Source organism: Danio aesculapii, chromosome 14 (assembly GCF_903798145.1).
Source record: "Danio aesculapii chromosome 14, fDanAes4.1, whole genome shotgun sequence".
NCBI lineage: Eukaryota > Metazoa > Chordata > Actinopteri > Cypriniformes > Danionidae > Danio > Danio aesculapii.
This window is the reverse complement of record NC_079448.1, coordinates 48,728,484-48,746,279: the sequence shown is the minus strand read 5'-3', so window position 1 is coordinate 48,746,279 and position 17,796 is coordinate 48,728,484. Positions and strand designations below refer to the sequence as shown.

The 17,796-nt window shown below is 34.3% G+C and overlaps 1 protein-coding gene across 2 annotated transcripts in view; it reads left to right on the top strand.

The window, feature by feature from the left end:
- Positions 1–17,172, top strand: part of ldb2a (LIM domain binding 2a) — a 136,402-nt gene extending 119,230 nt beyond the window's left edge. The window contains exons 6-9 of one of the 2 annotated variants that reach the window (XM_056472535.1): positions 1,957–2,080; positions 4,640–4,693; positions 6,093–6,226; positions 15,608–17,172. In XM_056472535.1, the coding sequence (XP_056328510.1) occupies positions 1,957–2,080; positions 4,640–4,693; positions 6,093–6,226; positions 15,608–15,838 (543 nt within the window). In that variant the 3' untranslated portion in view covers positions 15,839–17,172. Of the gene's footprint in view, positions 1–1,956; positions 2,081–4,639; positions 4,694–6,092; positions 6,233–15,607 lie in introns of both variants that reach the window. The other variant, XM_056472534.1, reaches the window with a different exon arrangement.
- Positions 17,173–17,796: the final 624 nt, after the last annotated feature.

The window sequence follows — 17,796 nt, the reverse complement described above, 5'->3', positions numbered from 1 at the left end:
AAAGTGACTCATTAGCACTGCTTGAAAAAACTGCATTTGTTTGAGCGTGATTATCAGTGAATGCATGTTTCCGGAGCTCGGACACGAGAAAAAGCACTGTCCGGCGAGATGGACCAGGAAGTTTGTAGGTTTCCTCGCATTCAGGCCAGAAATAGCCCAGTTTTTGTGGCCCGCATCCAGAGATTGTTTCCCTGAGCATGTGGAAGTGAAGAGGATATACGCCAGTGTGTGTGTGTGTGTGGATACGAGTCAATGTCAGGACGCCACTGTGTGATTTAAATGATAACATTGTTAAATCTCTAAAATTATGGACATTTCAGAGAAAAACGAGAGGTAATTCTGTGCTTTTAAAAGTCACTTTACATGACTGACATAGTTATTTATATATATATATATATATATATATATATATATATATATATATATATATATATATATATATATATATATATATATATAGTTTTTTATTTATTTGATTAGAAAAATTAATGAGTAAATCAGACCACATGATATTATTATTGTTGTTGTTGTTGTTGTTGTTGTTGTTGTTATTATTATTATTATTATACGACTTTTGGTATTATTATCATAAAATGTATTAATAATATTTGCAGTAATTCTATTAAATATACTCATAAATATACATAATGACTAAATAATAATTGTTATTATTAATAATATTATTATTATAAATATATCATCAGTAAATAATTCAGAAATTAAGAAGGATTATTGTGTATAACTGTATTTCAGAATTTTTATAATTATAATGTAATATTTATAATATTATAAATTATATTATTTGATATAATTTAAATAATATTTGCAATAATACTACTACATAGCTTAATTTATACTTATTTAAATCATGATATATATATTTTATCTAATACATTTATAATAATAATACTTATTATTATTATTATTATTATTATTATTATTATTATTATTATTATTATTATTATAAATATATCACTTTTGTATAGAACTAAAGAATTAAGAAATTAATATGTGTCATAGTATTTATCTATATTTCATTCATTCATTCATTTTCTTTTCGGCTTAGTCCCTTTATTAATCCGGGATCACCACAGCGGAATGAACCGCCAACTCATCCAGCATGTTTTTACGCAGCGGATGCCCTTCCAGCTGCAACCCATCTCTGGGAAACATCCATCCACACTCATTCACACACATACACTTCGGACAATTTAGTCTACCCAATTCACCTATAGCACATGTGTTTGGACTGTAGGGGAAACTGGAGCACCCGGAGGAAACCAACGGGAACACGGGGAGAACATGCAAACTCCACACAGAAACGCTAACTGACCCAGTCGAGGCTTGAAACAGCGACCTTTTTGCTGTGAGGCGATTGTGCTATCAATATCAATCAAAAATATAATTAATGATTACGTTTTTTATGTAATAATAATTATAGCAATAAGAATTATTTATTTATTTAGTATAGACAACAGCAGTAAAATTACTGTTATTATTATTATTATTATTATTATTATTATTATTATTATTATTATTATTTATGTATTATTCTTTTATTGTTATTAGTATTATTTATTATGAATATTATAGACAACAGGACAAAAATTACATAAGCAATATTTATGGTGTGGGGGGAGTTCTGTTCTTACAAACATTAAACCTGAAAGCTTTTATTTTGGTGGAAAAGTGCAGGTAAAAGTCTTTTGTTTGTGAGATTTAAAAATGTCGAAGTGTAATAGAACAAACTTTAAATACAAAAACAAAGCATAAATCAGCTTATTATTTTAGCAGATCTGAAGCGGCGTTGGGTTGTGATGCTGTCAGTGAAGATTATTTGTGAGTTTTTCCTTGTATATTGCAGGCCACCCGCTGTGTGATTTAAATGATAATGTAGTTTGATGTTTCAAATGGAGAAAGTGACAGTAAGTGCTGGTGTGTGTTTGTGTGTTTCAGCTGTGTGTCATTCTGGAGCCCATGCAGGAGCTCATGTCTCGACACAAGACCTACAACCTCAGTCCCAGAGACTGTCTGAAAACCTGCCTGTTCCAGAAGTGGCAGAGAATGGTGGCTCCTCCAGGTATCAGAACATTTCTCTACAGTTACAATGCGCTTGTGTGTGCGTACATGTTTGTTTGTTTGTTTGTTTGTTTGTTTGTTTAACGTCAGGCTCTTTAGGCTTTTACTTAGCTCCCTGGGGTGATTTTACACTTTTAGCTGGATTACACAGATCCTGCAAGCTTTACAGTGACCCCAAAAACTCAAACTTAAAAGTGTTGTGAATGTCATGGCAATAAAAGAAAAGATTCTTTTAGATTGTTTTTTTGTATATTTTAAGGGTATTTTTGAGGATATTATATAATGTAAATAAATAAAAGATAAATATAATTATTTATTTATTTATTTAAATAATTAATCTGTTTATTTATTTGTATATTTTCATTGAATTTAGTATGTGTTGTTTTTATATTAATCAGAAATCGTTAATTTAATTTATTAATTAATTTATTTTATTCATTTAAATTGATTTATTTGTTTTATTTAGTTAATGAATTTTATTTTATTTTAATTTATTTAACTAATTTAATAAATTGATTTATTATATTTTAATATAATTTAGTGTGTATTTTATTTTATTTATGCTTTTTTAGTTTATTAATTTATTTATTTTAGTCATTTAAATATATATATATTCTTTTTTTTATTAAAATTTAACTAATTTAATACATTTATTTGTTTTATTTTAATATAATTTATTTAACTTTTATTTTACTTTTGCTTCAGAAATCATTTATTTAATGTATTAATTAATTTATTTTATTCATTTAAATTGATCCATTTATTTTATTTATTTATTTTTTTATTTATTTTGTTTTTAGTTAATTTCATTTTATTAAAATTTATTTATTTAATTTAATTTATTTTAAATGTATGTAACCAATTTAATAAATTCATTTATTTTATTTTAATATAGTTTATTTTACATTTTATTTTATTTATGCTTCAAAATCATTCATTTAATTTATTAATTGACTTATTTTATTCATTTAAATGTATCTATTTATTATATTTATTTATTATAGTTTTATTTTATTTACATTAATTTAATTAATGTAATAAATTGATTTATTTTATTTTAATATAATTTATTTTATATTTTATTTATTTGTTTATTTTATTATTATTTATGCTTATTTATGCTTTTTATTTATTAACTAATTTATTTTAGTCATTTAAATGTATCTATTTATTATATTTATTTAATTTTATTTATTTACATTTATTTAACTAATTTAATGAATTGATATATTTTATTTAAATATAAATATTTTTATAATATATTTATTTATTTATTTATTTATTTATAAACAAAAATAAATGACACAGTTTTATATTCTATTGAAATATAAAATACCTTAAAAAGATCAGTGTCAAATTAATCAAAAGTCAGTCTTTTGCAAGTGTAACTATTAAGTCCAATGCAGTATTTATTTTTATTTTTATTTTGTTGTTCTCCTCTACTACAAATTCTTAAAATGTAACATTTTTGAGGCCTGAAAAAGAACCGAAAATAATATAATTATATAAATATAATTATATTAACAAACTGGGGGGTGACGCGGTGGCTTCAGGTTCCCCCACAGTCCGAAGATATGCGATATAGGTGAATTGGGTAAGCTAAATTGTCCGTAGTATATGTGTGTGAATGAGTGTGTATGGGTGTTTCCCAGTGATGGGTTGCAGCTGGAAGGGCATCGGCTGTGTAAAACATGCTGGATAAGTTGGTGGTTCATTCCACTGTGGTGGTCCCTGATTAATAAAGGGACTAAGCTGAAAAGAAAATGAATGAATGAATGAATTAACAAACTGAAATTATAGTTGCATTTACAATAAACAACATTTGTATTTCTACTTGTCCAGTCTAAATATTTTTACATCACTGCATATCGATTCAAAAGTCATCAAAGAGTCCACATATTAATATGTGTATCAAATGTACAAGTTAATAACAGTATAATATCTCTATCATGGACATCTTATTTTCAAACCCATGCTCTCTCTCTAAAAGACAAAGCTCTTCAACACACTGCGTTTGTCAGATGTCATCAATAGGGATTAGACATCAGCGGAGATAGCAGCAGTGTTTGACGTCTCTTATATTTCCCTCACAGGGTCAAAATCAATCAATATCAGTGATTTACAGTTGTTTGTGGAGGAGTTTTTCCTGCAGAGTGTGACAGCATGACACACACGAGACTGAAAACACATCCTCCATCCGCTCCCTGTGGGGGAAACCCTGCGCCGCCCTCAGTAGTCCACTAGATAGTCGTGGTCACATGCAGAAGATCTCCTGTAATTGTAGTTTTCTTATGAGCTTCGCTTCCCTCTTTCCTCCCATTCTCCTCAAGCCTAAAGAGCGTTTAACAGGAAGGAAAGAAGGTCGCATTTATACACTGATAAATGTGTGTGTTTGTGTGTGTGAACGTCATCTGCATCGCGGTGCACTGAAGAAACAATTCATTTGGACACCCCTAGTTTGCATATTTTACAAGGTTACAGTCATCCAGTTTACATTTGCTGTTGTCCTCTATTTATCAAAAACATTATCTGGAAAGTAAATGTTTGAATATGATTTCAGCTGGACACCCGCAGAACTTCAAAACCGAAATATTCCCCACAAATCACAAAAAAGGTACTGCTCTCATCTTCAGAATCACCTTTTAATAGTGAATACTGCATTCTGTGTTTATGAAATGTTTTTAAAAATTCAGTGTGAATCATGGATGCTCAGCAAACAGACAATAAGCATGACAAAAGCAGTATTAATATTCCTAAAACATAAATCAATGAAACACTTTTAATTACATACAGTTTAATTGCATCATTTCATACTACTGTAATTACATGCAGTTGAGGGCACAATTTTTAGCCCTTTGTGAAATCTTGATACTTTTTCAAATATTTCTCAAGTGATGTTTATCCAAGCAAGGAGGTTTTCACAGTATTTCCTAATAATAATTTTTTTCTGGAGAAAGTACAGTATTGTTTGTTTGAGTTTGACTGGAATTCAAGCAGTTTTTACACTTTTAAAAACAATTTTAAGGTCATTATTATTAGCCCCTGATTGGCTGCAATGTTTAAAAACGGCATTAAAAATCTTGCATTAAACAGCACTTGGGAAATGTTTTCAAAAGAATTCAAATTAATCAGGAAGGCGAATCATTTTGACTTTGACTTTGTATATTTGTTGCATAGCACAAAATGTAACTTGAAAACAAGCTTCAAAAAATGCCTTTCACATGAAAGTAGTGTTCCGTTTATTGAAATTAAAAGCATTGACAAACATCTGCAGTTCACTGTTGAGCATTTATGCAAAGGAAAGCCAAGGTTTTCTCTTACTAGTGCATGTCTTGGGAGATGTTTGGATCTCTGATTCTTTCTTACAAAGAAAATAAAAGCATGATGCATGTGATCATCTTTCCCTATGTAATATATAGTTAAAGTCAAAATGATTAGCCCTTCTCTTTTTTTCTTTTTTAAATATTTCCCAAATGATGTTTAACAGAGCAAGGAAATTTTCGCAGTATTTCCGATAATATTTTTTCTTCTGGAGAAAGTCTTATTTGTTTTATTTCGGCTAGAATGAAAGCAGTTTTACATTTTTTAAACACCATTTTATGGTCAGAATTATTAGCCCCTTTAAGCTATATTTGTTTTCATTTGTCTACAGAACAAACCATCATTATACAATAACTTGCCTAATTACCCTAACCTGCCTAGTTAACCTAATTAACCTAGTTAAGCCTTTCAATGTCACTTTAAGCTGTATAGAAGTGTCTTGAAAAATATCTAGTCAAATATTATTTACTGTCATCATGACAAAGATAAAATAAATCAGTTATTAGAGATGAGACTATTATGAACTATAAAACTTCATATACTACTATGATCTATAAAAGTATTATGTTTAGAAAATGGGGGAAAATATACAGGGGGCTAATTATTCTGGAGGGCTAATAATTCAGACTTCAACTGCATGTTTGTGAGTGTGGATGTGTCTGTGTTTTATTAATCCTCTGCTGTGTGTGTAGAGCCCACTCGACAGACCACAACCAAGAGAAGAAAGAGGAAGAACTCTGCCAGCAGTGCGTCTAACAGTAGCCTTGGCAACAGCGCCGGCGGCAAGAAACGCAGCCCTGCCAACAACTTCAGTCTGGCCAGCCAGGTACCTGTAAGCATCAGATCTAATTCTTTACACACACACATATGTTGCAACACTTTACATTAACACCTTGCCAAATAAAAGTAGATTTTATCTGTGGTGTGTCAGTGCTGGGGCTTGGCGGTTAGCACTGTCACCTCACAGCTAGAGGGTCGCTGGTTCGAGTCCCGGTTAAACCATTAGGCGTTTCTGTGTGGAGTTTGCATGTTCTCCCCGTGTTGATGTGGGTTTCCACAGGGTGCTCCAGTTTCCCCCACACTCCAAAGACATGCGCTATAGGTGAATTAGGTAAACTAAACTGGTCATAGTGTATGTCTATGAATGTGAGATTGTATGGGTGTTTCCCAGTGATGGGTTGCAGCTGGAAGGGCATTCGCTGTCTAAAACATATGCTGAATAAATTGGTGGTTCATTCCACTGTGGCGACCCCTGATGATTAAAGGGAATAAGCCGAAGGAAAATGAATGAATGAATGAATGAATGAATGAATGAATGAATGAATGAATGAATATGTGATGCAATGTCATTACTTAAATAGTATTGTGAGATAATATTGTACCTGTATTTTTATCCATTTAAAATTAAATTATTCCATATAATGTCATTTAAAATGTTATAATAAATCATATAATGTTATTAGTTTATTAGTATTAGTAATCCTAGTATTAGTATTATCTAAAAATGTACAGTATTGTGTATTTAATTCCAAATTAAGCTATTCCATATGGTATTCATAAATGTATATGGATGTCTTTTTTATGCACCAGTCAATAAAACCACTTCACACAATATATAAAGGATGTAATTGATATATGTGTGAAAGATAAAAACTCATGTGCTCCAAAATTATGAATCAGCTCCAAAAATTATCATACAAGAAAATCCATTTGGCATGTGTGGCAATAATATGAGAAAGGTAATTTCAGGGCAACTTTATGGCTTATAATATATAGTAACGATTGTAAATTTATGATGTTTTCATAATGCGTTGCTTATCCCTTACACTCACTGGCCACTTTATTAGGTACACTTTACTAGTACCGGCTTGGACTCCCTTTTGCCTTTAGAAATGGCTTAATCCTTCATGGCATCGATTTAACAAGGAAATATTCCTCAGAGATTTTGCTCCATATTGACATGATTGCATCACGCACTGCGGATTTGTCAGCTGCACATCCATGATGTGAATCTCCCGCTCCACCACATCCCAAAGGTGCTCTATTGGATTGAGATCTGGTGACTGTGGAGGCCATTTGAGTACAGTGAATTCATTGTCATGTTCGAGAAACCAGTCTGAGATGATCTTTATGACAGATGGGTACACTGTGGTCATAAAGGGTTGGACATGGTCAGAAACAATAAACAATACTCAGGTAGGCTGTGGTGTTGACACGATGTGCAGTTGGTACTAATGGGCCCAAAGTGTGCCAAGAAATATTCCCCAGACTATTACACCATCACCACCAGCCTAAACCTTACAAGGCAGGATGGATCCATGCTTTTATGTTGTTGACGCCAAATTCTGACCCTACCATTCAAATGTTGCAGCAGAAATTAAGACTCATCAGACCAGGCAACGTTTTTCCAGTCTTCTATTGTCCGATTTTGGTGAGCCTGTGTGAATTGTAGCCTCAGTTTGCTGTTCTTAGCTTACAGGAGTGGCACCCGGTGTGGTCTTCTGCTGCTGTAGCCCATCCGCCTCAAGGTTCGACATGTTGTGCGTTCAGCAGTTTCTGGAAATACTCAGAGCAGCCCGTCTGGCACCAACAATCATGCCACGTTCAAAGTCACTTAAATCATCATTCTTCCCCATTCTGCTGCTTGGTTTGAACTGCAGACGATCGTCTTTCCCATTTCTACATGCCTAAATGCATTGAGTTGCTGCCATGTGATTGGCTGACTAGAAATTTTCGTTAACGAGCAGTTGGACAGGTGTACCTAATAAAGTGGCCGGTTAGTGTATTTCTAAAGCTAAAACATACATTCCTTTCTTACCATAATTGTGTTGATAAGATGGTAAATATATTTAATTTTTGATATTTCTTTTAAGAAGGCAAATGCACGTTTGGAATTGATAATTGTGTGTGAATGACAGAACTGAATTGACTGTTCTGACACTATATCTGTCAGAAGGTTGTTTTACAGTAACGTGATGTGAGGTCTTCATGGTTTGAGCTTTGGGCCGTGACACAACTATAAAGCATATTCAGTTCCAATGCCAAAGTAAATACACTCTCAGCAGCTTCACAGAGAGACTCCTTAGCCCTCATTTTCAATTCCTGTATTAGCCACTTACAGTGTTTAACCCCAATTCCCAGGCTTTTTTTCCCCCAGAGTGCCTCTTTATCCCCCAGGCTTCCTCTTCAGGCGCTCGATGTGTTCGCTCAGGTTCACGCCGCAGGGTCAAACGCAGGTTTTTGGGGAGTTGTATTGTGAGGTGGTAAATTTGTTTGCAGATGGATGATGGGATTTGTAGTGCGTGGCTTTTTCCCCTGGAGTTCAGGGACAATTGGATACATGAACGGCGTCGAGGAGATTAGAGAGGAGAGACACTGCTGTGCTGCGGCTCAGTCTGGCAGACACACAGACGCTTGTTTACATGCTCCAATGGCACGGCAGAGGAAAATATATATGTGTGTGTGTGTGTGTGTGTGTTTGTGTGTTTGGGTTTTAGTGCATCAAGCCAACTTTTTTGTCATTCAGCTCATTTTTAATAGTGATAAAAGTGATGTTTAGTGATATAGTGTATTTTACCTCTATCCAATTCCAATAAAATAATTATAATAATTCATTTTTACATTTATATATTGCTTTTCTGGACACAAAGCGCTTTACATATTATTATATTATGTTATGTTACGTTACGTTACGTTACGTTACGTTACGTTACGTTACGTTACGTTACGTTACGTTACATTATATTATATTATATTATATTATATTATATTATATTATATTATATTATATTATATTATATTATATTATATTATATTATATTATATTATATTATATTATATTATGTTATGTTATGATGTTATATTTATTTCAAAGGTCCAGTCTCTATTTGAAAGGTCGCCGCAGCAGCATAAACCGCCTATATTATATTATATTATATTATATTATATTATATTATATTATATTATATTATATTATATTATATTATATTATATTAAATTAAATTAAATTAAATTAATTTAATTTAATTTAATTTAATTTAATTTAATTTAATTTAATTTAATTTAATTTTTTGAATTTTATTTTATTTCATTTCATTTCATTTCATTTCATTTCATTTCATTTCATTTCATTTCATTTCATTTCATTTCATTTCATTTTATTTTATTTCAAAGGTCCAGTGTCTATTTTAAAGGTTGCCACAGCAGAATAAACCACCTATATTATATTTATATTATATTATATTATATTATATTATATTATATTATATTATATTATATTATATTATATTATATTATATTATATTATATTATATTATATTATATTATATTATATTATATTATATTATTTTATATTATATTATCATGAAATAAATAGTAACATGGAAAATAGCTTTTATTTATGCAATTAAAAAATGTAGGGTAATGGTTCACATCTAAATTTTATCACTTGACCAAATGAAAAATAGATAATTTACCTTAAACAATATTCCTATTTTCATGAGACCAATTTTATATAACCTGGTACAAAGCATATTTGTCTTGTTGAAGAAAGTCAGTTAAGTTAAATTCTCTTTTTGTTCTAAACATAAAAGTATAGCTTTAATCAAAACAACAATTCCCTAAAATGTTCATTCTTACAATAAAAAATATGGTAATGGTTTCACATCTAAATTTGATCACTTGAGCCAATGAAATATATATATATATATATATATATATATATATATATATATATATATATATATATATATATATATATATATATATATATATATATATATATATATATATATATATATATATATATATATATATATATATATATAGCTGAATATATATAGTTGAAGTTAGAAATATTAGCCCCCCTGTTTATTTTTTTCCCCTAATTTCTGTTTAACAGAGAGATTTTTTCAACACATTTTGACAGTGAATAATATTTGACAAGATATTTTCAAGACAGTTCGATAGACAGGTTAGGGTAATTAGGCAAGTTAATGCATTACAAAGGTTTGTTCTGTAGACTATCAAAAAATATATAACTTAAAGGGGCTAATAAATTTGTAATAAATTTAATAAAAAAAAAATTTATTCTAAATAAAACAAATAGGACTTTCTCCAGGAGAAAAAATATTATCAGACATACTGTGAAAATTTCCTTGCTCTGTTAAACATCATTTGGTAAAGAATTCAAAGGGGGCTAATAATTTGAACTTAAAATATATTACTTGAAAAATAAAACAATATTAAATATAATAAAAGACACAATTCTAATTGAATGAAGTACTTCTTGAAAGTGTATATATATATAATAATTTAACTTTATTTAACAATGTTTATTAGCACAATATTTGAGATGCCACTATTTGAACATCTGGAATCTGAGGGTTCAAAGAATCTAAATATTGAGAAAATCTCCTGTACAATTGTCAAAGTTACCCTTTTAGCTATGCATATTACTCATTTAAAAAAACAGGTTTTTTCTATTTACAGTAGGAATGTTACTAAATATTTTCATGGAACATGATATTTAATTGTTTCCCAGTGTTGGGTTGCGGCTGGAAGGGCATCCGCTGTGTAAAACATTTGCTGGATAAGTTGGAGGTTCATTCCGCTGTGGTGACCGCTGATTAATAAAGGGACTAAGCCGATAAGAAAATGAATGAATAATTGATCTTTGCTTAATATTCTAATGATTTCTGGATTAAAACAGAAAATAAATTGACCAGTACAGTGTATTTTGGCTATTGTTAAGAGTATACTTTTGTAGTAACCTTAGTAGATATTTAGTAGAATTTTATTTCTTAGAGATTTTTGTAAGTCCGTCTAATTGGATATATTTTGTCCTGGTGTAGTCAGCGTCCATCACTTTGAGGACACCCGACACTTTCACACAAGCAGAGAGAAAATTGTTGGTGTGAGCAGTTGGCTCTGTGCCAGTGCTCATTATCATATAGAGCCTTTGAATGTGTGTGTGTGTGTGTGTGTGTGTGTGTGTGTGTGTGTGTGTGTGTGTGTGTGTGTGTGTGTGTGTGTGTGTGCATGTGTGTGTGTGTGTGTGTGTGTGTGCAACACTCTTGATTTTCCTCCCCAACTGAGGCAGCGGGTCTGGTTGTGTCTGTGCGTCATGGAGAGGAACGCTCTGGATACATGTGTAGCGTGGACACTTGGCTTTGTCTGTTCAGTCATCGCATGCTGCCTGATCGGACTCCTACGTGAACACAATCACAATGAGCTCATCACGTGACCACCCGTTTAAGGAGGAGGAGTGGGGGGGGTCTTGTATTCATCAGCACTACAACAGTGCCCCCTTGTGGTCATCATTTTGTGCTGAAATTATGATTTCTTGTGGGATGCTGACAGGTTGGATGGTCGTGTGGTTATGTGGAGGGTCCTAAAATAACGTCCTGCTGAAATGAGGGCTTTCGGTGCTGCTCGAGTCTCTGAGGGCAGCGGGTTTGTTGTGTGGGCTCAGTGTGAGTTTAGATACAGGCTACATCTAATTAGAGCCGAGTACTGGACAGCCTTTCTATTTGATAGCAATTAGATCTCTCTGTCAAACCACCAGCTGGAAACCAGTGTGTGTGTTTGTGTGTGTGCGCGTGTGTGCGTGTGTGTGTGTGTGTGTGTGTGTACCTTGTATTCTTATTGTTATGGGGACTAAATATAGGAAAACCAGTAAATTTAGTCTTTGTGGAGATATATTATGTTAATTGTCCGTGTTTTTGGTATTTTCAATGTTTGGAAAATACCTCATACATCACACAGAAGTATTCTGAAAATTAAAGGGTTTAGAGATTGGGGGAAGAGGACAGAATATATAGCCTATACAGTCTAAAAATCATTACATCTATTGGAAGTCCTCATAAAGTTAGATGTACGAGTGTGTGTGTGTGTGTGTGTGTGTGTGTGTGGGTGGGTGCGTGTGCGTGTATGTGTGTGTGTTTGTGCGTGTGTGTGTGTGTGTGTGTGTGTGTGTACCATGTATTCCAGATTTTGTGGGGAGCAAATGTCCCCACAAGTATAGCAATGTGAGTTCATTTTTATGTTTTATGGACTTTTTTGGTACATTTTTTTAAGTAATGTGTGTCTGCGCATGTGTGTGAATGCATATGTGTCTGTGCCCACAAGTGTATTGTGCACAAAAAGTGTATTTTTTGATGTAATGTGTGTGTGTGTCTTGTATTCATAACATTATGGAGACCAAATATATACATGCATATGTACGTATGTATATATGCATGTATGTGTGCGTTTATGTGTGTGTATAGCATGTATTCAAAAGTCCCCACAAGTATAGCAATGTCAGTTCATTTTTACTTTTTTAGTGTATTTCTTTGGTGTAGTGTGTGTATGTTTGTGTGTACGTAGGTACGTGTGTGTGTACCTTGTATTCATAACATTACGGTGACCAAATGTACCCACAAGACATAGTAATAGCATTCAATTTTGGCTTTGTGGGGACATTTTCGGTCCCCGTAAGGACAAGTATAAAAATCATTACTTCTATGGGAAGTCCCCATAAAGATAGCTGTACAAGTGTGTGTGTGTGTGTGTGCGTGTGTGTGTGTGTGTGTGTGTGTGTGTGTGTGAGAGAGTGTGTGTGTGTGTGTGTATTCCATAATTTGTGGAATATGAATATATAATATGAATAATACACAGAAATGCAGATTGTTTCTTGTTAGGGTTTGGTTCAGGAGTAGGGTCGTGGGATGTGTGTGTGTGTGTGTGTATGTGCGTGCGCATACAGGCTCCATTATGTGTGTGTGTTTGATCTTGGTTTAACACTCGCACTGCAGGGCGACAGTTGCCGTTCATAAAACAGATGGTAAATTCAAGGCTCGTTGGCAAGCGGAGTACTTTTTTTTCCTAATCGGTAACATTTCAGCTAATGACTTAATTAGCTATGCAAATTGACAAATCAGTGTGTGGATATTGTTATTTAGTCAAAAAGCCCACCTTAATGAATGAGAGTAATTAAGAAGCAGAGGGTGGGAAGGACTGACGGTGACTCTGGGGTCTCAGCCAAAGCTCTCAACACGATGATCAGTAAAAGAGCTGAAGAAGTGTGCGTGCGTGCGTGCGTGCGTGCGTGCGTGTGTGTGTGTACAGAGAGCGGGTCCAGTGTAAATTTTATTGATAAATGATTTTTGTCAACGAAAAATGGTTCACATATGAAAATAAAATGACTGTGAGCTGGCAGGACATAAAATGGCAAACACTTTCTGCATGTCTCAACTTTCAAAATGTCAACGTCTTAGTTCAGTTAGACAGTTTAGTCAGTTTACTTTTGTGTTTGACATAACACATATTTACCGGTAGAAATGACACCTACACATCTCTCTTTTTATGACCATATATATATACACGGTGCACCTGGAAAGTATTGATAGCGCTTCACTTTTTCCACATTTTTTTATGTTACAGCCTTATTCCCAAATATATTTCCTCAAAATTCTACACACAATACCCCATAATGACAATGTAAAAAAATATATTTTTTTAATTGTTGCGAATTTATAAAAAAAAAAAAACTGAAAAATCACATGAACAGAAGTATTGACAGCCTTTGCTGTGAAGCTCTAAACTGAGCTCAGGTAATTTCTGTTTCCACTGATCATTCTTGAGATGTTTCAGCAGCTTCATTGGAGTTCACCTGTGGTCAATTTAGTTGATTTGACAGATTTGAAAAGGCATACACCTGTCTATATAAGGTCCCAGGGTTGACAGTGCATGTCAAAGCACAAACCAAACATGAAGATAAAGGAATTGTCTGTAGACTTCCGAGACAGGATTGACCAGGCTGGGGACGGTTACAGAAAAATTTCTGCTGCTCTGAAAGTTCCGATGGGCACAGTGGCCTCCATCATCCGTAAGTGGAAGATGTTTGGAACCACCACAACTTTTCCTAGAGCTGGCCGACCATCTAAGCTGAGTGATCGGGGGAGAATGGCCTTAGTCAGGGAGGTGATTAATATCCTGATGGTCACTCTGTCTGAGCTCCAGCGTTCTACTGTGGAGAGAGGAGAACCTTACAGAAGGACAACCATCTCTGCAGCAATCCACCAATCAGGCCTGTATGGTGGAGTGGCCAGACGGAAGCCGCTCCCTGCCTGGAATTTGCCAAAAGGCATCTGAAGGACTCTCAGACCATAAGAAACAAAAGTCTCTGGTCTGATGAGACTAAAATTGAACTCTTTGGAGTGAATGCCAGGCGTTACGTTTCGAGAAAACCAGGCATCGCTCATTACCAGGCTAATACCATCCCTACAGTGAAGCATGGGGGTGGTAGCATCATGCTGTGGGGGTGTTTTTCAGCAGCAGGAACTAGAAAACTAGTCAGGATAGAGGAAAGATGAATGCAGCAATGTACAGAGACATCCTGAATGAAAACCTGCTTCAGAGTGCTCTTGACCTCAGACTGGAGCGACGGTTCATCTTCCAGCAGGACAATGATACAAAGCACACCACCAAAATATCAATGGAGTGGCTTCACAACAACTCAGTGAATGTCTTTGAGTGGCCCAGCCAGAGGCCAGACCTAAATCCTATTGAACATCTCTGGAGAGATCTGAAAATGGCTGTACACCATCACTTTCCATCCAACCTGATTGAGTTTGAGAGGTACAGCAAAGAGGAATGGGCAAAAATTCCCAAAGACTGGTGTGCCAAGCTTGTGGCATCATATTAAAAAGGCTTGAGGCTGTAATTGCTGTCAAAGGTGCATCAACAAAGTATTGAGCTTAGGCTGTGAATACTTATGCACATGTGATTTTTCAGGTTTTTTTTTTTTTTTTTTTGTTAATAATTTGCAACAATTTTTGAAAATCATACCTTTTTCAGTTTGCCATTATGGGGTATTGTGGGTTGAATTTTGAGGATTTTTTTGGATGCACTGTTTATATATATATATACACAATTCCCTAATACATTGTGATATGGCCTGCTTTGTTAGTTTGTTGGATCAAATTGTTTTCTCACTACAACCATATAGCTCTAGAGATTTTTCAACCGAGCCGAGACCACCTCATTTAGGCAATCTCAGACCGATTGTTTTGGCAGGATAGCATTGTTCAAACATTTCCAAAAATTGGAATTGAGCTAAGCGCCAAATGCGGCAGGTTCCGAAACAAATATCAAGGTGTAAAAGCACCTTAAATCACTATATATTATCGTCTTGATTTTGACTGTGTGTCTGTATGTGTTTCAGGATGTGATGGTGGTCGGTGAACCCACTCTGATGGGTGGCGAGTTTGGCGATGAAGACGAGCGTCTGATCACACGGCTAGAAAACACACAATACGACGCCACCAACGGCCTGGACGATGATGATGACTTCACGAGCTCGCCGGCGCTCGCCAACAACAGTCCCTGGAACAGCAAACCACCTACAGGACAAGACAGCAAGCCAGAGAGCACAGCCTCACAGCCCTCGCAGTAGGAGACAAACACAATGCCTCGGACCTCACTTTATACCCTCCATCATCTACAACCACAATTCCAGAAAAACTATACTAAAAGATATGATATGTTAATTCTCTTTTTACTATGGAGCTGTTGAACGCTTGATTCTGATTGGTTGATGAACAATTATTTTTAGATAAACACTCTTGACCCAGAAAATGAAATTGTGTCATCGTGTAGTACAGTAATAAATGACAGGTCATTACTGTACTTTCACTTGTTTCAAACCTTTGTGAGTTTCTTTCTTCTGTTAAACACAAAAGAAGATATTTTGAAGAATGCTGGAAAACCTGACTTCCATAGTATTTGTTTTCCCTATTATAGAAGTCAATGGTTACCAGTTTTCAGCTTTCTTCACAATATCTTCTTTGGTGCTTAACAGAAGAAAGAAATTCATAAAGGTTTGTAACCACTAGACGGAGAGTAAATAGTGGGTGCAATTTAATTCTGGGGTGAACTATCCCTTAAAGGCCTTTTCACACCAAGCAGGATAAGACCAGACCACAGGAGTTCAGACCACAGTTATAATGATAAAGATGTAGAGAAGCAATATTGTTGGGGTCACTTTCAGACGATTTTTGTTCAGCTAATAAACAATAAAACACTGACAATTGGTCAGAAACCATTGAAATATAAAGGGCTTGTGCAATTCAAAGCTACAGACGACATTCTGGAGAAGCTCTGCTTGATGTTAAGTCCTCTTTTCATTATTTAAAGATAATGTGTGTGAATGAGAGTGTATGGGTGTTTCCCAGTACTGGGTTGCGGCTGGAAGGGCATCCGCTGCGTAAAACATATGCTGGAATAGTTGGCAGTTCATTCTGCTGTGGCGACCCCTGATAAATAAGGGACTAAGCCAAAGGAAAATTAATGAATGAATAATGACTATCTTAGAAACAATTGGTTATACCATGGGAAAAAAGAGAAAATAGATAGTAATAAAAAAGTACCTCATATGTCCTAATTTTGGCATTTTTGGGTTGACTGCTTTGAAAATGCTAGGGGAAAAAACTGGTGTTGTTTTTATTCCACTACACTGACTATGATTGCTAAATTCACTGTTTGATTAGATTGATTACACGAGCTGAATTCACTGGTCAGATGCGCTTGTAGCACACTGAAGACACCTGCTGGTTAAAAGGAGGTAATGCAAAAATAGCATAAACTAAAAATTATAATTGTATATGTGAATGCAATTATGTTTATTGTTATATTTACAGTTATTGTGCTTGGTGTTAACGGCTCTGATCTTAGTTATTTCAATTGACTTCACAGCCTACAACAGTGAAAGCTTTAGGTGTGATAGCCAAGTGCAGGGGTGGGCAAACTCGGTCCTGGAGGGCCGGTGTCCTGCATAGTTTAGCTTCAACTCTAATCAAACACACCTGAACATGCTAATTAGTGTCTTCAAGATCACTAATTATCTATAAGCAGGTGTGTATGATCAGAGTTGGAGCTAAACTGTGCAGGACACCAGCCCTCCAGGACCGAGTTTGCCCACCCCTGGCCAAGTGGAATAATTGATATATAATTTTATTTTATTTTATTTTTTTAATTAGAAAGAATGTATTTCTTTCACCAATTTCACCACTGAATAATAGCGTGAAAAGAAGAAACCTTTCATAGGAAGCCTATGTTTATTAAATCATTCTTGGAATGTGCTGTATCCATTCATTCATTCATTTTCTTTCAGCTTAGTCCCTTTATTTATCAAGGGTCGCCACAGCGGCACAACACCCATACACTCTCACATTCACACACATACACTACGGCCAATTTAGTTTATTCAATTCACCTATAGCTCATGTTTTTGGACTTGTGGGGGAAACAGGAGCACCCGGAGGAAACCCACGCCTACATTGGGAGAACATGCAAACTCCACACAGAAATGCCAACTGACCCAGCCGGGACTCAAACCAGTGACCTTTTTGCTGT